The sequence below is a fragment of the Pogoniulus pusillus genome, chromosome 24 (assembly GCF_015220805.1).
Source record: "Pogoniulus pusillus isolate bPogPus1 chromosome 24, bPogPus1.pri, whole genome shotgun sequence".
In the NCBI taxonomy this organism is placed as follows: Eukaryota; Metazoa; Chordata; class Aves; order Piciformes; family Lybiidae; genus Pogoniulus; species Pogoniulus pusillus.
This window is the reverse complement of record NC_087287.1, coordinates 16,852,317-16,871,923: the sequence shown is the minus strand read 5'-3', so window position 1 is coordinate 16,871,923 and position 19,607 is coordinate 16,852,317. Positions and strand designations below refer to the sequence as shown.

The window sequence follows — 19,607 nt, the reverse complement described above, 5'->3', positions numbered from 1 at the left end:
GCAGAAGGGCTACCAGCGCCCGCACAGAGGAGCGCGGGAGGCACCGCACACGGAACCCGGGACAGGCACTTCTACATCGCCCGCCCACGGAGGGGGAACCTCTGCCCTGCCCTGCAGCAGGACTCCAGCGGCCAGGGCCAGAGGAGAAGAGCTCGGGCAGAGCCCACACCGCTCCGAGACAGCCCCCCGGGCGGAGCCGCTCAGCTCGCCCGAACGCCGCAGCGTCCCCGGCCCCTCAGCGTCCCCGGGCCCTCAGCGCCCCGGGCCCTCAGCGCCGCGCCGCGCCCCAGCCCGCCCTCAGCGCCCCTCAGCGCCCCGCCTCGTCAGCGCCGCGCCCCGGCCCGCCCTCAGCGCCCCTCAGCGCCCCGCCTCGTCAGCGCCCCGGCCCGCCCTCAGCGCCCCTCAGCGCCCCGCCTCGTCAGCGCCCCGGCCCGCCCTCAGCGCCCCTCAGCGCCCCGCCTCGTCAGCGCCCCGGCCCGCCCTCAGCGCCCCTCAGCGCCCCGCCTCGTCAGCGCCCCGGCCCGCCCTCAGCGCCCCTCAGCGCCCCGCCTCGTCAGCGCCCCGGCCCGCCCTCAGCGCCCCTCAGCGCCCCGCCTCGTCAGCGCCCCGGCCCGCCCTCAGCGCCCCTCAGCGCCCCGCCTCGTCAGCGCCGCGCCCCGGCCCCTCAGCGCCCCGGCCCGCCCTCGGCGGCGGCGCAGCGGAAGCGGGCGGCGCGCGGCAGCGGAAGCCTCTCTCTCTCTTTCCGGCGCGGGCGGCGTGCTCGGCCCAGCCGCGGGAGCCGCTGCCGCCATGAGCGTCCCGGCTTTTATCGACATCACGGAAGAGGATCAGGTCAGCTGCTGGGGCTCGGCAGGGAGATGGTTGTGCGGGTGTCGTCGGCAGGGCGAGAGGGTCGGGGGCCTGGCGCCCACGGCGGGGATGGACCCCTGGCGAAGAGGCCGGGCCGGCGGAGCGGAGCCCGGGCCCGGGTCTGGGTCTATCCCTGTCAGGCCTGCCTCCGTGGCGGGGGCACTGTGCCTGTCCTGACAGCAGCTGTCGGGCACGCTGCTGGTCCCGCGTCGGTCGTCGTAAGCCTGGGGTTCGCTGGAGAGATGCAACAGGCGAATCAACGAGGCTGTAAAGTGACAGATAACTCTGGATGGGCAGATTCCTTACCTCCCTGGTGCTGTGTTTCACCTCTCACCAGCAGTACGCTTTGGTTTAGGGGAGGAAGACTAGTTCAGATACGGCCAGGAGCATTACTGCGTATGGGATTCTCCGTACTGCAGGCATAGGAGCTGTGACTTTTGTCTTTGAGCTACTTCTTTGTTTCGATTTTGAATTGTAGCCTTTTTTGTCCTCGATGTCTCGTAAGTAGTGGATATATATAGAGTGCGTACAGAAGCGTTAGCCCTCAGTCCAGCGTTCGGCTCCCATAATGCCTGCTGAATCCCCACCAAGGAGTCAGCTTGAAACATCTTCAATACACTGAAGGGTCCCGGAGCCTTGATCTGTGTTTTATGGTAGCACAAGGATTTCACCCTGAGTTTGAGGTCAGTTACACCAGGTGTCACAGTGGCGTCCTGGCCAGAGTTTGACAGAAGTTTTACAGGCTCATACAGATTCTTTCTGCTGATGACATGGTGGGTTGTGAGGTTCATGCATAGGCCTGTTACTGTGGGAAAGGTGTTTTCTTAGTGTACATTTAACAAGGTAAACCAGGTTGTAGCATTGTATTGGGAACAATATTGTGTGAAGCCTGTATGTTCTGCCTTCCCTAAAGTGTGTTTTTTTTTTTCATACCCTTTTTGTTCTCAGATGAATAAACTACTAAATGATTTTATTCTTTTGCCTGCAGTGTTCAAAGTGAGGAAAAGATAATACGAAAAACATGAGAAAGAGTCTTTGTCACAGAAATTTCCTAGGCCTGCTGTCCACTAACCAGGTGTAACACATTCATATTAGAATTGTAGAGTTATAGAATGGTTTAGGTTGGAAGGGACTTCAAAGATCATCTAGTTCCAACCCTCTGCCATAGGCAGGGACACTTCCCACTAGAACAGGTTGCTCAAGACCTCATCCAGCCTGGCCTTGAACACCTCCAAGGAGGGAGCAGCCACAACCTCCCTGGGCAATCTGTGCCAGTGTCTCACCACCTTCACTGTAAAGAAATTCTTCCTAACATCTAGTTTAAATCTCCCCTTTGCCAGTTTAAACTCATTACTCCTTGTCCTGTCATTACAAGACCTTGTAAATAGTCCCTGCCTAGCCCTCCTGTAGGCCCCCTTCAGATACTGGAAGGCCACTCCAAGGTCTCCTTGAAGCCTTCTCTTCTCCATGTTGACTGGATAGGGCTGGGTGCTAGGTTGGACTGGATGATCTTGGAGGTCTCTTCCAACCTGGTTGATTCTATGATTCTGTGTTGAAGAGCCCCACTTTTGTAGCCTGTGCTCATAGCAGAGGTGCTCCAGCCCTTTGACCAGTGCTGTGATCTGTGCAGTTACTGGTGAACCAGCCATAGCACATTCAGTCTGTATCTGTTTGGTGTGTTAAAGTGGAGGAGAGGGAGCGTTGTAGTTGCAGGGTGCTAGAGGTGAGAGGAAGTGCAGGTGAGCAGTGGGGGCAAAGGAGTGGTTGCAGAACAGAATCTGTAAGAAATTTAATTACTTTGTGCTGTGCACAAAACAGCTGTTTTGTTCTCTGTGTGTTGTCTCTTCTTTTAAGGCTGCAGAACTTCGAGCTTACCTGAAATCCAAAGGAGCAGAAATCTCTGAAGAAAACGCTGAGGGTGGACTTCATGTGGACTTGGCACAGATTATTGAGGCTTGTGATGTCTGCCTGAAAGAGGATGACAAAGGTTTGCATCTCTAAGTCTTGTTGGGTGTGCTAAATATATTGCCATTAGTGCTCTCAAGCAGTAACAGTTGGCAGGCTTCAGAGATATGGCTTACACATTGACATATGCATCTTGATACCACTGGAAGTGCTTATTTCCATCACTGCCATGTAGGATTTGCATGTACTCCACCCATCCCTCCTCCAAACATCTAGTGCCCTTTGAAGAAGTAAGAAATAGAGCTAGACTGCTTGTTGCAAAGGCATAGCAAGTTGTATGTAAAATAAGGGTTTTCTCTCAAATGCAAAAAAAAAAGTGTGAGCTAATTGCTGTGATGCTGCAGATGGAGAAAGAAATAAAGTAACAACAAAAATTAGGACTTTTGTAAGTAGAAGCTTTAAAGCCTAAACATTAATTGATCGTTATCCTTGGAGAACACTAAGATTTTTTGGTAGTCAGGAACTCTCTTTGAGTTAGGGCTGTAGCTCCTTAGGGAATGCACTGATGTGTTTTAATGGCACTGATAGTGCTGCAGTAGCCTGAGATGGTCTTGCTGTGCCTGCTGTGCTCTGTACCAATATACAGACTCCATTCAGAACTGTTATGTGTAGAAAATCATTTACTAATGTGGTGTTTGAAAGGATGCATGACCACAGAATCAACCAGGTTGGAAGACACCTCCAAGCTCATCCAGTCCAACCTAGCACCCAGCCCTAGCCAATCAACTAGACCATGGCACTGCCTCATCCAGTCTTTTCTTGAACATCTCCAGGAGTGGTGACTTCACCACCTCCCTGGGCAGCCCATTCCAATGCCAAATAGCTACGAAGAACACTCTCTTTGTGATTCATCTAAGATGGAATAGATAAGGTGATTTGCCATGTTGCCCTTCACTGTAGGCAGATGAGCATGAAATATTGCTCTGCTGCTTGGTGTTCAGATGTCATTTCAGGAAATAAATAATGTTTTCCATATATAATGGATTTTGCTTTTATCCTTTGTGTAACTGATACTTGGGCAGACTATCAAAAGAAACAAAACCTGACTTTCCTGTTTAAAACATGTTTAAAACAGACATTGGGGAGGCTTTTGCTTTTGTATATCCTCTGTTCTTGCAGACATTTTCCCTGTGGTATGGGTATCTCTTACGTTCCTTGTGGAGTGTTTTACTGTCCTTGAGCACTAGGTGTTAGTATTCTCATTGCAGAACTATAAGCAGTTTTCAGGACATGCAGGAGGAAGCCACTGATTTTAAAGACTAAAATGTGAAGTTGCTCTGCCTTCTGTTATGTGTGAACTTGGAATCTGGAACAAGAGTGATACAAACTAATTTTTGCTTTACATGGAGACCACATGAGCCAAAATTGTGGTACATTCTAATGAATGTCTGGATTGGTTATCTGGGCATTTTCTGTCTTTTACAGTTTTAGCCAATGCAAAATAATTCACAGCAGAAGTAACTCTCCAGCACTAAACAGCTGCTGGTGGTGACTGCTTGCAGTTTTAAACAGCTGCATGTTTTGTTTTGTGCAGATGTTGAGAGCGTGATGAACAGTGTCGTCTCTTTGCTTCTTATCCTGGAACCTGACAAACAAGAAGGTCTGATTGAAAACCTGTGTGAGAAGTTAGTAAAGTTTCGGGAAGGAGAGCGCCCATCTCTGAGACTGCAGCTGTAAGTGTTGTGTGGACAGAAGTGAGACAATGGGATCTTACAAAGTAATCCTTGCTCTAAACAAGGATCATGTTGTATGTCTTTAAATCAAAGTGTGCGACATAGGGAATTGTAGAATCATAGAACTAAACCGTGTCCCCCAGCACTGCATCCATATACATTTCAAATGGCCCCTACCCTGGGCAGCCTGTTCCAGTGCCCCTTTTTTGTGAAGAAATTTTTCCTCATGTCCAACCTGAACCTCTCCTGGCACAACTTGAGGACGTTCCCTCTTGTCCTGTCACTTGTTTCGTGTGAAAAGAGGCTGACCCCTACCTCACTCTCAGCTTACTTTGAGGTAGTTGTAGAGGGTGATGAGGTCTCCCTTCAGGCTCCTCTTCTGAAGACTAAACAATCCCAGTTCCCTCAGCCACTCCTCACAAGACTTGTGTTCCAGGCCCTTCACCAGCTTAATTGCTCTTCTTTGGACACACTCCAGCACCTTGATGTCACTCTTGTAGTGATGGGCCCAAACCTGAACACAGTATTCAAGGCGTGGCCTCACCAGTGATGAATAGAGAGGGACAATGACATCCCTAGACCTGCTTGCTACACTATTCCTGATGCAAGTGGGGATGCCGTTGTCATCGGCCACCTGAGCTGACTCATACTGAGCTGGCCATCACTTCAAGATGTCAAGATATGTCTCTGTTGCAGGAAGCACTCTACCTTCTTTTTCTGTATTGTAAAATAGAATGCCAGTAGACTTTGTTTGCTTGGGTATTACAAAATTAAAATGCATAGTCTTCAGATTCTTTGATGTGAAAACAGTTCAAAAGCTAGAAGCTGTTTCAGTCCATCGGGGACATAAGGTGCACTGCATGCACTAGCACACAAATGAAAACATGAATGTGCACTTCAGTAATGGGTTTTGGAACCTCTGTAACTTGGTTGTTTGTTGTTTGTGCTTTAGCCTGAGCAATCTCTTCCATGGCATGGACAAGAACACTCCTGTGAGGTACACAGTGTACTGCAGCCTTCTTAAAGTGGCCTCGTCGTGTGGTGCCATCCAGTACATTCCAACTGAACTAGATCAGGTAATGAATGTGGTGCTTCAGGTTACAGCCTTTGTGTTAACCATGTTGTGTCTCACTGAGAATTAGAGTTGATACAGAGTGTCTGTTAGCAACTGCCAGAGCCTCATGAAATGAGCCCAGAATACTAGAGTTCTTATCTTCTAAAGGTCTGCCTACAGAATCTAAATCACGTCGCCATTTATTTTCCATTCGTGATGCTGACCGTAGGTAGATGTGTCTGATTCCTGTGGTAATAAGTGAGAAGCTTGGATCAGAAGTGAGGCATCAAGTTCTTGTCCTTTGCTCAGAGATCAGCACGTATTGGAATCACTTATCCCTATTTAGGAGGTAATGTGGTGAGCACAGGCTTTTGGCTTTCCGTGCAAAAGCCTCCAGGTTCTGCGTTGGAAGCCAAAAACGTTACTGCACCAGATTGCTTCTATGTTTTCCTGCTTGAGGGGAAATCAGAAATGTTTCTGGTTTATTTTAGTCTTTTCCCTGATGTTTCTTTCTCACTTGTGTTCTACATAGGTCCGAAAGTGGATTTCTGACTGGAATCTCAGCACAGAGAAGAAGCACACGCTTCTGAGACTGCTGTATGATGTCCTGGTAGACTGCAAAAAAAGGTATGAAAGATAGTGGATAGTAGACAACTGTATTTTAAGTTGAGGTATTGTAACCAGTGTGTACAGAAAGTTTCTCACAGCACTTTTGAGCTTAATCTATGCTGGTAATTCGAATACACTTGAGGGTTTTTTTCATCTTCTGTTTCTAAGCAGTCTTAGATGAAACCAGTGTTTCCAAGAGCATTAAAGTTAATAGTGAATTAACTGCAAACCACAGACTTCCAAAATAAAGCAGTTACTTCCAAAATAAAGCAGTTCCTTTCTCTAAATATTAATCTTTGAGCACTGTAGCATTATGCCAAGTTTAATATTTAATTGCACTTTTGACATTTTAGTGCATGGTAGTGCTATCTCTGACTTAATGATCTTAGCAGGCTTATCAATCACAGTTAACAGGATCCGTCTTTTTATGTAAACATTACCTTTAGGACAGAGCTTTCTACTAGTCATGGAAATTAATGTCCACAGAATACCTGCTTGGCCATTTTAAATTATTATCCTGGATCATAGGAAGCATCTTTGATCTAACAAACTTGGCAGACCAGCGTCTTCTGGCATTTAAAGTAATCCCGTGTGTATCATGCTTGTAAATTAATGTAAGTCTTAACTGAGAGCTGTCATCAATTTATCTTCTGGATGTGATGCAGTGTATTGACTGTGCTGGCCAGAGCTATAGAGGTGGGCTGGTATCCAAAAGTAGTCTCTGCATGTGATTCCACGGCAGTTTCAACCTAACTGTCACTGTTGTAGCTTTTTGTAGGAGGAGAGAGTGTTGCTTCCACTCTCCCTTGACTTTCACTTTGTTTTCTGAGATAGTTTTCTAATTTGTGTTTTTAGTTTTCTTAGTGAGAGTGAGGCAGCACCAGGACCTCTATACTGATGACTTGCAGAACTGCACTTGCCTTTCCTACATTTGCATACTGCTGCAGAAGGAAGCAATTCTGTCCTGTCTCCCACCTACATTCCCATCCTATCCTCTCCAGCTGCCTCTAACTGTGTTAGTGCTGGTGCAGGCATTTGTGCAGCTGCACAGTGGAGAGTACTGGCGAGGTGACCTTGACAGGGATTTAAAAAAGGTAAATGTGGAGCTGTCATAAGAGGTGGAGAGTTTCTTTTGGCACATGAAGTTAGCTTGTTCTGGCTTGGTGAAATTGTAGGCAGGAAATACTGTGTCAGCATAGCAGGATCATTTTTAACACCTCAATTTAGAGATGATTAATCCTCGTGGAGTAGTTACTGTGAGCTACAACGTAATTGGGAATTCCTGTTCTTGTTAGTAACAGTCAAATACTTTTGCCTTGGCAATGCTATATGACAGATTTCAGGTGCTCAGAATAATTTCAGAACTGGTAATTGGAGACTTTGTTTGTGGTTTAGTGCTTGCATTGTTTCAGAAACATGCCAGTGATAGCCTGCGATGCTCCTACTCTTCTCAACATTTCTCATCCTATTGATTTATTGAAAGGTTTTAATGAGTTTAGTTCCCATTTTTAATAACTAACTACATTTAGCTAGTTTTGTTACCAAATCTCTGGACTGAACTTCTTAACTTTTGTTTCCAGTGCTGCCAGTTACCTTGCTACCAAATGATTTTTGTTTAGCAATAATAGGTGATGTTCTGAAATGAGACACTGAAAATTACACAAGCCCTGTTGTACATTGTGCCCACACGTGGTGTCCTTACCATCTTTTGCAGCAAGCTTTGCAGCAAAAGGGAGCAATATTTCAGAGCACTTACACTTCTCTCCAGAAAAAACAACAACAAGTGACCCTAGCACCTTTGACCTGGTTCACTCTCCTGGATCAGTGGGCAGTATTTGCAGTACTATGGGAAACTCACAGCAGCATTCCAGCTTTGGCACTCAGGAATGTTGCTCTATCTAGCAGTATGGGAAGATTAAGTGGGAACTGAAAAATAACTACTAAACCATAATTTAGTTATTGTGTTCATTAAAAGGAAAAGAATACATTGTTGAAAATCAGTTTTAGTAATTTTTGGTTCAGTTTGGTTTGAGTTCTCTCAGTGCACAAGAAGAGATGGTTTTTCTCAGCTAGCAGACTTTTCCCCAGCTGATAAGTTTGTGGTGAACAGTTTGGTAGCTCACGAAAAGTCAGTCATGCATATGTTATGTGGTGTTCCTTTTCCTGCAGTGATAAGCTTGTTTTATCAGATCTTTTCCAGTTGCTTGATGGTTGAAGTTTCTTCTTTCTGATGATCAAAATCATCTTGATTTCTTCAAAGAGGGTTTTTTATCTTTCCCATGATCAGCTGAATTAAAATTGGTGGCGGTGGTGGTGGTGGCAGCTGGAAAACAGATGGCTGGAGTGGCTTGCTTCTGAGTTGTGCATTTGGTAGCTGAGCTTTCTAAGATAAAGTTTTCTCTACTGCATATGCACCTTGCCCTAAAAGTTATTCTGTAGCGTTTTGTGTCTCAGCTGCTTTACTCTTCAGTGTTTTCCTAGCTGCCTTGGTATAAAATTGCAAGGTAACACAACCTGCTTTCTTCTGCAGTTGTAGATGTTTTTTTACAGGCAGCCACGGCTTGCACACAGCCAGAGGGTTGAGTTCTGCCGTGAGGCACTACTAGGCTCCAGCCTGATGCAGCTTACAGCTGGTCTCTGCCACTGACCTGGTAGGATTCACACTGGGATTAGTCCTGCCCAAGTTTACATTCAAACAGGTCTGCCGAGTCTGGTCATTAACAGCTGTGGCAAAAAGCTTGGCAGGTCAGGCACCTGAAAAAATGTTTCATTTAATTTTAATTCTATTTAATATCATGTATTGTAGATTCCACCATCATAATAAGTCTCTGAATACTCTGTATTTCTTTTCCTTCCTTCACTCTTCGATTCTCACTGTTTTTTTGTCAAGTTATGCATCTAGACTGGCAAACGGAGCCAAGAGTACTTGTGCAAGCTGCCTTGCTAGAAAAAATGGTCACACTTGCATCTTAGGTGAGATACACATTGAGTAATGAGCTTTGGTAGAATAGTGATCTGTATTACAGCCTGATTTACAATAGTAAATTGACACTGAGTGAGATTAAATGGGCTGCAATATTAGCTGAGGCTCTCAAGAACTTAGCACAGAAGGTTTGGGAGCAATTGTCTTGTAGCACTCTGATTGTCTCCTAGAAATACAAGTGAAAAATTCCACTCCTTCTCTACTTCAAAATAAAATCTATGAAAAAAAGGTGAGGGGGATTGCAAATGCTATTTGAAATCATTTAAATGCATGACTTTTGATTTTTGCTCCTAAGAGAAGGAGAGGAAAAGTTCCATAAGTATGTAACATGGTTCTGAAATGTGTAAGAACAACTGATGAAAGCTTCTGTTAAATAAGGAGTCTGAGCTTTGGATGCCTATATAGTATCAGTTCTGTATTAAACAGGTTCCTTTTCCTCACTAGAACATCTAGTGCTGATTTGACCTGTGCAAAAATCAGTCCAGTGCAGACTGATTCACATGCAAATGGTTCTCTTATACATAAAGCTGTCTAATATGGTTTCACTGATACTGAGCTATTGGTTCCTCTCTGCAGCAGTATGGGTTGCCATGATAAAACATAAGCTGACCTCTTTAATGCTGGACAAAATATAAGCTGACCTCTTTAATGCTGGACTCTTAAATGTTTCGTTCAAATTTATGTTTCTGGACATGGCTCTGCAATAATGGCTGGGACCTACAGAAAACTGCCCTGCCTTGGGCACAAAGTGTCTTCACTCAATTGCTTGTTTTCCATGGTGTCTTGATATCTGTACTGCACATCTGAGATTTGGCAAAGTCGGGGAGCACAAAACCTCTCTCTTTAGAGAAGGTGTCTAATAGTGGTGTTGTGAGATTTAAGATAGGATAATGTCATTGTACTGTAAAACCTGGTCAGACCTGTACTGCTGTAAGGGTTAAACCTGTGTCACAGCACAGTATGTACTGGGGGGCACTCTTGTGTTGATTTGTTACTTCCCTGTGCAGTTTATGCCATTAACAAGTAATTAAAGTGAACCAAAACTTTATTCTTGCACAGTTTTGTCCTTTAAGGAAAATTTTGTAGGCCTGTTAGACCACACAGGGAAATTTGTGTCTGGAATTGAGCTACACTGAGGGAAGAGTTTAGCTTTACACTACAACTCACTGTACTCTGGAGAGTAGTATCCAACCTTCCTCCTGTCCACTGAGAAGGCACCTTCTGGTATAGGAGTCAGCCTGTCTGTGTATGTGCATAGGAGACATTTGCAAACTACACACTCACACTGATGAGTTTTGGTTGTGTTCTTACTACTGAGTATGATGTCATCTACAGCCACCCATTCCCGTGTTCACAGGAAGCAGTAAGATGGCATCAGCATCTCTGTATGCAAGAGCTGTCACAGCCTTGTAGTAGTTAACAAGTATTCCATGAGAAGCAGCAAACAGCTTTGTGTGTATACACACCACACATTCAGCGTGCCTCTTCTTGGGCTGAAAATGCTGCGAAATGCATCAGCAGTATCTGGCCTCATGAGTGGTAAAAAACTATGAGATGAAAATAGATCAAACTCTGTTAAAATGGCACAGTAGTGGTTTCAGAGCTGGTTTACAGTAACACAGTTGAGCTGTTTGCAGCATAATGTGTGCAGGCCAGGCTGTAAGGTTACTTGCTTTTCTTAAACTGTTTTTTTTATAAGCTGTCTTTCAAGGCAGTGTTGGAAGCTGTTTGCTTCACAGCAGCCTAAGCTCATCTAATTGCTGGCTGCTTAACCTCCTCAGTAAAAGCAGCAGCTCTCACTCTGAATACATGCAGAGAAAATCAGTGAAAGAAGAAAAAGCAGCTTTTATAGTCATTTTTCTGACCATAAATATTCTTTAAGATATGCCATTGTACATCTGAAATAAACTTTGCAGGGCTACTTATTCTGCAATGATTAAATCCAGATGTGCAGAAGAGGAGCATTCTAGTGAACCATATAAAGCTGTTCCTAGCTCAGAAAGCTTTTTCCATAACCAGCAGGTAATTTATCAATTTAAGAGAATGAAATGAAGGGTGAAGATAAACATTTTGTAGAACAAGAACTGAAAAAATACATCTAGTTAATTTGTTCCCTCCACTAGAGTGAAAATGGATCATCTACATCTTTTTCAAGTGTAATTTAATTTGACCTGTAACATCATAATGGAATTATTTAAATATTTGCACGTCCTATTGGAACTATTTTTTTTCAGCAATCTTGAGGTAACTTTGTTTTTCCTTCTGTAGTGACACTGCAGCAAAAGTCATGGTGGAACTACTGGGAAGTTACACAGAGGACAATGCTTCCCAGGCTAGAGTCGATGCTCACAGGTAAAAATAGCTTCTTGTCAATTGCTAATTACTTTGATGGCCTTGCTGCTAAGGGTACGGCATGGCCTGACAGGCAGTGCCCCTGCCCTGCCTCTTTTCTACAGCATGGGGAATTTGGTCAAGGGCCAGTTCATCTAGGGTTTTAGAAACCCTGTAGGTCCGTTTACAGTCTGGAGCTGCAACTGATGAATCCTAGGCCTTGCAGTGCTTGGTATTTGGATTTCTCTGGTTTGGGACGCATATGCACACAGAATCATAGCATGTCAGGTGCAGGAACGGTCATCAAAAGATCACCTAGAGCAACCCCTTGCCAGAGCAGGGCCACCTAGAGCAGATCACGCAGGAATGCATCCAGATAGGTTTGGAAATTCTCTGGAGGACACTCACAACCTCTCTGGGCAGCCTATTTCAGGGCTCTGCCACCCTCACAGTGTAATGTACCCAGTGCAACTTGAGGAGGACAGTAGAAGTATCTGTAGGAATGAAGGTTGGGCTGGAAATAAATGCATAGGTGAATATAGTAGGATGATCTGTAGTCTTACCACCTGGCACATACCGTTTGTGATTCTGGGAAAAGTAATGAATGTGTTCTGTTCTTGGCTTTTTTCCATTGGTAAATGCAGATTAAAATTCAAATGTGCCATGGCTTGCCTTTAAGAGCAGTTGAAAACTCTTGGGTGTTTTCTAGAAAGCAAGGAACAGCAAACTGAGAAGCAGTTACTCATCTGGACTGCTGTAAAAACAAGCTTTTTCCTTTTCTGATTAGATGCATTGTACGAGCATTGAAGGATCCAAATACCTTTCTCTTTGACCATCTTCTTGCCTTAAAACCAGTCAAATTTTTGGAAGGAGAACTTATTCATGATGTAAGTACCTTTCTTTTTAGCATGATGAGTTGATAGCTGTAGAATGCCTTTTTATTGTTTATTACTGGAGAGTTTCATTAGTGTCCTTAGAAATTCATGAGAAGGGTGAGTAACTTCAGGCTGCAGTGTGCTATTTCTTTTAATGCTTTTAGAATTAAATGCTTTTAGAATTAAAAAATGACAATATTAGAAAGTTACAGTATTACCTGTAGCATGTTTTCCTTTAGAAGCTTCAGAAACTGAGTTAGAAAAGCAGCCATCACATGAGTTCTGCAGCAAACCTGTCTTTCAAGTCTAAGACAAGAAAGCTCAGCATGGACTGTCCTCAGCTATTGGCAGAAAACAATTTTAGCTCTTAATTGTTTCTTTTTCTGTTCAGTCCCATTAGTTATACACACACATATCTGTCCAGTATGTAGGGAGGGAGACATAGATAATATTAAAACTTGATTTCTTATGTGTCTTTTCCATCTTCCAGCTGTTGACAATTTTTGTAAGTGCTAAACTAGCATCCTATGTCAAGTTTTATCAAAACAACAAAGACTTCATTGACTCCCTTGGTAAGTTTTCAGATCATTACACTTCTGACTGTGTGTCTCAAGATAGGGAAGCTGCAACGTGCTTCTATTGGATTGCATATATTGAAGCTAAAGGAATTTAATAGGCATTTTAAGAATGGGCTAGAGATTGTAGACTCTAACCTCTACTAGACTGTAAATAGACCACTGAGCTGTGGTCTGTCCTGGTTTATGGACTTAGAAATGGGGGAAAACAGCTCTCTTCCTTTCCCTTAAACATAAGGAGGGACTTTTTAATGCATGGATACTCTAGGCTAGGCCAGAGAACACAACTTTATTGTCTAAGTCTACAACTGTTTTTATGGTTAAATAACTTCATAACAGCAAATACTTCTAAACAGTAAGAAAAAACATGCAGATAGCCTTGTGTGTGTACCTGCCTGTGCTGATGCATTAGACCTAGCAAGCCTCAGTCTGTCCCAGTTAATTTGTTTCATCACATGAAGCAGTGTGATGGAATGTTAATGTCAGCACCCTCTTTATTTACACACTGTGGAAAAAAGGAGTAGTAATTAACACTTTGACACTCCCCCATTGATGTGTAATTGACTGTTTCAAAGGAGCAGTGGTTCATAAGCTATTGCATGCATTAAAATTACGTTTTTTATATCCCAGCTTTTTAGGACAGGGGTCAGTGACAATGCAGAAATTGTTCAATGATGCAGATTTTTTTATTACTGCATTAAGGTTTTGACATATTGGTAATGAATAAATGTTTCCATAAAAGTCAGATTTATCTTTTTTTATAACTTTGATTTTGAAATGACACTTGAACACTGGCTGGATGCATTTGAGGAAACACAAAACCAGAGGTTTGCTAAACCAGAGTTTAGTGCAGCCTTTTAACACCTGCATTATTTTGTTTAATGGAGTGTGGTATAGTTTGGAGAATCATTACCCTCAGTGCCTTAAAATGCTGCTACTTTGGGTATGAAAATGATGGAAATATCAATGTGAATAAAATTAGCAGCAAGTTTTTCATAGTTTGTAAGTGTATATGTGGGATAAGCACAGCTTCTGTCACATCTCTTTGAGCATTAGTTACGTGAACATCTTAGCTCTTCTTTGTTAGGGGAAAGTGAGATCTATATTGTACTTCTGTTTGTGGATTGAAATGGTTTGTCTGTTAGTGATTTGCCCACAGAATTATTTGCTGAAAGTGGTATCTACTAACATTTGAATAAGTCTGTGGAAGATGAATCACACATATGTGTAGTATTAGTTCTTTAATATTCAACAGTCATGATTTCTCTTGCTTTGCCTCCCTGTATCTGTCTGAATATCCAGTCTGTGCTGGATCCCAGTATATATATTATAGGATTCACATAATCATAGCAAAATCCTTAAACATCATTGCAGCTGTTTTGAAGGAGCCTTACTTAGCTAATTTCTCACCTGCTTTATGTTGCACTCAGACAATTTGGAATGTCTTTGAGCAGTGGACAAGGTAGAGATTCTGAGGCAGTGCAGACTGGAATGCTGGGAGCTTGCTCTGAGCATTTCAAGCCATGCCTTTGAAAAACAAGGGCAGTTGCTATAGGAAACAGGACAACTGTTAGAAGAAGCATTAAAATGTTTTTCAGAATATGTATGGTCTGGTCCCAGAAATAGATATGTTTGTAACTATACTTTACTTAAACAAACAAAACCCAAAGAACTTGCTAAGATAGTGGGCATTAAAATAAAGGTTCCTAATAATAGTGTTTGAGGGTCAGCACAACATCAGCTTCAGTTCTCCCCTTTCCTGATCAGGACCAATTACAGCAGTCCATGGAAGCTGTGCACTGAAGGCTCCTACAGGTGGCATCAGTTTGTTACAATTTGTTGGTTTATTAATGCTGACAACTTAGGCCAGCAGCAGCATTATCTGTGTCAACTGAGTCGCCCTAACATGTCCACATTTAATCTGGTATTATCAGCAGTCTTTTTCAGAAAGTTAATCAGCATCTCATTTGCATTTGTTAATTAGGGTTAATGTGCACTAATTGATTTTTTGATGCTTGTAGAGTTCCATTAAACCCAGTTAGGTATAGTTGCTGGTGCTCCTCATTCGTATGAATTATGGTGATCACATTTTTGTTGAATCGGTGCCAAACAGGGAACCTGCATCATAATTACAGCTAATTAACACAACATGATGTCCTGCAGTAATGTGCTTCCCTATTAGTGTGTGGATGTTATAAATCCCAAACTTAAATATTTACTGGAGCAAGCAAATGTTTATAATGTCACTCCAAACCAAAATGAGTGGCATTTGTTTTAAAGAAACATCCACTAAATCTCAGTTGGTACCTCCCAAAACCTGGACTAAGAAATGCTTTGGTTCAGCTGAATGTCTTAACTTGGACCTAGACCTTTGTTCAGGAAAATGGTCTCTGATTTAGGTGAGCAAGTCCTTGGCTCAGTTCTTTGTGCTGTCATTCATACTATCATGAACAAATCCAACTTCTAGTATCTCTTTCTCTGTTCTTAAAGAGCACTTCTCTTTTGCCACTCTGGGTGCCATAATCATCCATGTGACTAATGACACTTTTTTGCTGTGGCATAAGCAGTTGATTCAGTGCCAAAACACATTATTCTGGCACAAAAATTGTTGACAAACCACTACTGAGAGATTTAATTTCAGGCAAACCCATGAGAATGAGCAGTGAGTTGTACCAAGGTACAAGTACCAGTTGTGTATTTTCCATTTGTAGTTGCATTACTGGTCTAAAGATGATGCAACTGAAAAATTCACATGCACTCTCACCACCTAAAATTCTGTTACAGTGATGTTTTCACTGTTTGAAAAGATTTCTGCTTCAGTTTTGCAGGTAGTTAGTACCTTTTACTGACAGCACTGAGCTACTGAACTAGCTAATATAGCAAAACATAAGGATGATGTGGAAATTAATGTTGTACTTCAAAAATGCTGATGATAGGTGAATGATTTCCTTGATGTGAAATAGATTTCCAGTGGGTTAAAATTTATCTAGTAAAAATAACATGAAAACCAAATCAATTATTGAATTATTAACATCTGTAAAACTATCATGACTTTTACACAGGCTTGTTGCACGAACACAATATGGCAAAAATGAGGTTACTTACTTTCATGGGAATGGCTGTAGAGAATAAAGAAATATCATTTGACACGATGCAGCAGGAACTTCAGATTGGAGCTGATGATGTAGAAGCATTTGTTATTGATGGTAAGAACTGTAGTAGATGATGTAGAAGCATTTGTTATTGATGGTAAGAACTGTAGTAGATGATGTAGAAGCATTTGTTATTGATGGTAAGAACTGTAGTACCCTACTTAGAAACATAGAATGACCCAGGTTGGAAGAGACCTCCAAGATCATCCAGTCCAACCTATCACCCAGCCCTAGCCAATCCACTGATATAAGCTGAAGGAACTGCATTTGTTCAGCCTAGAGAACAGAAAACTGGAAGGATCTTAGAGCTGTCTTCCTGTACCTGAAGGGATCCTACAGGAAGGCTGAAGAGGGACTTTTTATAAGGGCATCTTTTAATAGGACAAAGAGGAATGGTTTGAAGCTGAGGGAGAGTAGGTTTGGACTGGATTTTAGGAAGAAGTTCTTCAGTATAAGGGTGACGAGACTCTGGAATAGGCTGCCCAGGATGAGGCCTAGAGCAGCCCAGTCTAGTGGAGAGGTGCCCCAGCCCATGGCAGGTGGGTTGGAGTAGATGGTCTCTAAGGGGTCCCTTCCAACCTAAGCCATTCTATGAAGACATACCTAGCTTGTCCTTTGAACAGGGCCTTTCTTTTCATCGATAGCAACTACATTTCATGTTGTTTGTTGTAGAACTAATAGATTGTTTGTAGGTTTCATTTGTCATCTGATTTTGTTTGCTGTCATTAAAGCAGGATGTGTCTGTAGGGGAGAGAAGTTCATAAAAGCTGTACAGGATATTACTTTACTAGATGGACATTAAACAGTGGGATTTGTGCACAACCTCTATCTTGTTACACCATTTTGCTTTCCTGTCTGTTAGACTGTTGAAACCAACAACAAAACAATATTAAGTGTTTATTTCTATTGATCTATTGTTGATCAGGTTTTGTGCAGTCTAAGACCTTTGCATTATCATGAAAACATTGCTCAAAATAGCATTGCTCTTTTTTGCAGCTGTAAAGACAAAGATGGTATACTGCAAAATAGATCAGACACAGAGGAAAGTAGTTGTCAGGTAAGACTTAATTCTTCATAGCATTTTGAAGAACTTAGTGTTCTAATTATTTTACTTACATTTGTAGAATATTTTAGCTAGGAGCAAGGTATTGTTCCTAGCAGTTGCTGGTAGTTAAATAGTTGCTATTTATCATAATTTTATTAAAGCTCACACTGAATGTGATTAGCTTATTTAATGAAAGAGTCCTATTTTCCAGCACATTTCATTTAATGACCTAATAGTGACAAGAATACTAATGACTGCTGTTGCTTTAAATATTTGGGAAGGCTACCAAATTCTCTAACTGCTAAAGTGCAGCCCTTTATAATAGAGATAATAAAAATTTTCCTTTTCACTTGTGAGGGTGAAGTAATGCTATAAAAAAGGATATTAGGTGAGTGTGGCATCTAGTAATCCTCTTCCCATTTTGTTTTACCCTCTCTAGCCACAGCACACATCGGACTTTTGGGAAGCAGCAGTGGCAGCAACTGTATGACACTCTAAACACCTGGAAACAAAATTTGAATCAAGTGAAAAACAGTCTCCTCAGTCTCTCAGACACCTAAAAAAACCATGTGTGGACCTCATAACATCACCAGAGAAGAATTTTTATTCAAAACGTTGAGAATTTGTGAATGTTACCAAAATGTATACAACTGGTTTAAAGAAGCTAAATACTCTAAATTGCAACGTGAAAGAAGCAATAAAACTAAGATGGGAAAATATCTTCTCTTGGCTTTCTTACCTAATTAGCAACAGCAAACAGTAGCAATATTGGCTATGTGGTTTTTTTGTTCACAATATGAGACTCTTTGCAAGGAGTGTGGGAAAGAAGGGAAGGAGGTTGGAAAAATGAACTGCACGTAGTTGTAAAACAAATTTCCCTTACACCTTAAGAGGAAAAGGGTGAACCAGTGAGAAGTGAAGCTTTATGAAGCAAGATCTGCTGCCTTCCCTGTGTAAATCATACCTGATGCTATAGAGTTGAAAAAGATCTTACTGATACAGGATAAACTACAACAGATATATTTCAGTAGTTTGGCACTAACGGTAAGCAGAAGTGTTTTCCTGTTCTTCTGCCACTTAGAAGCACTCTAAACTGTAAATGTTTGTAGAAACCACTGTGCAGTTACAGTTACAGCTGACTGTCTTTGAAATCTGAGCAATCTAAAGAGAAACCACATTGATGTATTTAAACTAGAACATCTGAGGAGCAGGAGAAGGGTAATATGAAGTAATTATTTAATTTTGCTTAGTGGATATTAAAACATCAACTTGTGAACTTCAGTGTCGGGCAAAACCCATAAGAACTTGGATTTGATTTTAGAAACAGAACTGATATTAGTGTCAGGTGTTAGTATTGTATCCAATTGTTAACATGAAGAAAGCCTATCCACTGAACATGAAAGTACAGGGCATCTACACCATATTCTATAGGAACATCTCTACAACTTGGGTTGCTGTCATTTATCTGTGCCTGAAAGACACTCATCCTCACAGGCCTTCTTCATATTTTCTCTTTCTTGCTGAATGAAGTCTCTCCACATCCACAATTTTCTCAGTTTCTTCTGTTTGATTTTGTCTAATGGAGTTATGAATTGAGGATCTGTCCTCATCTCTGGGAGCACTTCCACTTCTTGCTGGATTTACAGTCACACGAGCTGAATTACGCTCCTGCTGGAAAGCAGTAAATCATTTTTTTAGCTGAACATACAAACCTAGCAGTTAAGAGCCCGGTGAAATTCAGGTTAAAAGTTTCAAATAGTTGGGTTTTGATGAGCATTAAACAAACAAGGCAATGTGAACAGAAAGAGAAGTCAGTTGGGAAAAAAACAACACATTTAAATTGAAATGCTTGCTTCAGCTTTAATTCAGAAAACATGATAGTGACAAATACATTTGTACAAACCAAACCTTAATGTAAGACTTGGCACAGAAGAGCATGATTAAAAAAGACAACCTTGTACTGGGAAGCAGATTAGCAAAATAAATAGTTTAATTAAACAGTTTAATGTTGCAATTGACATTTGTATTGCTGTGCAAGCATTTGATTAACAAATCCCAAAATCATGAGGTTTATAGTGTTAACTCCCTCTCTGCTTTGCTGTACAGATGAGGAAGCAATCATTGTTACAGTCTGTAGCATGTTGGGGGTTTTATCTTAAAGATCTTTTTGTTCTCTGAATAATTTTAATTACTATTTGATAGATATTTCTTACCTATCCAAATCAAACACATATGGCAACACAGTAGGGAAACTTTTTGCTTGAGTGATGAGCTCTGCTCTCATAATCCCACCTTGTATGGCTCTCTGGAGGCCAGCATGCAGCACCAGCCACCTGCCCGAGCACAGGTGCACATAAAGCTGTGTCACAGAGCCAGTGTTGCAGTGGTTCCTGGGGAATCTGTAAAGTGACATCTAAATACTCTGGGTGCATGCTAGGATAATTCTTTTACAGGAAGTGCAAGGTGAGGCCTTAACCCTCTGCTCAACTGTTTTTT

At 42.2% G+C, this 19,607-nt stretch overlaps 2 protein-coding genes across 2 annotated transcripts in view; one reads left to right on the top strand and one right to left on the bottom strand.

Moving 5' to 3' along the window:
* Window positions 1-719: 719 nt before the first annotated feature.
* Window positions 720-17,830, top strand: EIF3M (eukaryotic translation initiation factor 3 subunit M). The gene is made up of 11 exons (XM_064163823.1): window positions 720-831; window positions 2,704-2,836; window positions 4,349-4,487; window positions 5,440-5,563; window positions 6,074-6,168; window positions 11,402-11,485; window positions 12,252-12,351; window positions 12,830-12,911; window positions 15,977-16,120; window positions 17,063-17,123; window positions 17,551-17,830. The coding sequence occupies exons 1-11, from the start codon at window positions 790-792 to the stop codon at window positions 17,669-17,671; spliced, it is 1,125 nt and encodes a 374-aa protein (XP_064019893.1). The 5' UTR covers window positions 720-789; the 3' UTR covers window positions 17,672-17,830.
* Window positions 17,693-19,607, bottom strand: part of CCDC73 (coiled-coil domain containing 73) — a 74,240-nt gene continuing 72,325 nt past the window's right edge. Inside the window, 1 exon segment of the mRNA XM_064163822.1 lies at window positions 17,693-18,809. Coding sequence (XP_064019892.1) covers window positions 18,600-18,809 — 210 coding nt within the window. The 3' untranslated portion in view covers window positions 17,693-18,599.

Excerpts from the sequence above, each read along its gene's own strand:
- EIF3M (XM_064163823.1), top strand. The coding sequence starts at position 790 with ATGAGCGTCCCGGCTTTTATCGACATCACGGAAGAGGATCAG. Across the intron at positions 12,912-15,976 it reads AGACTTCATTGACTCCCTTG|GCTTGTTGCACGAACACAAT; the intron begins GTAAGTTTTCAG and ends ACTTTTACACAG. Across the intron at positions 16,121-17,062 it reads AGAAGCATTTGTTATTGATG|CTGTAAAGACAAAGATGGTA; the intron begins GTAAGAACTGTA and ends TCTTTTTTGCAG.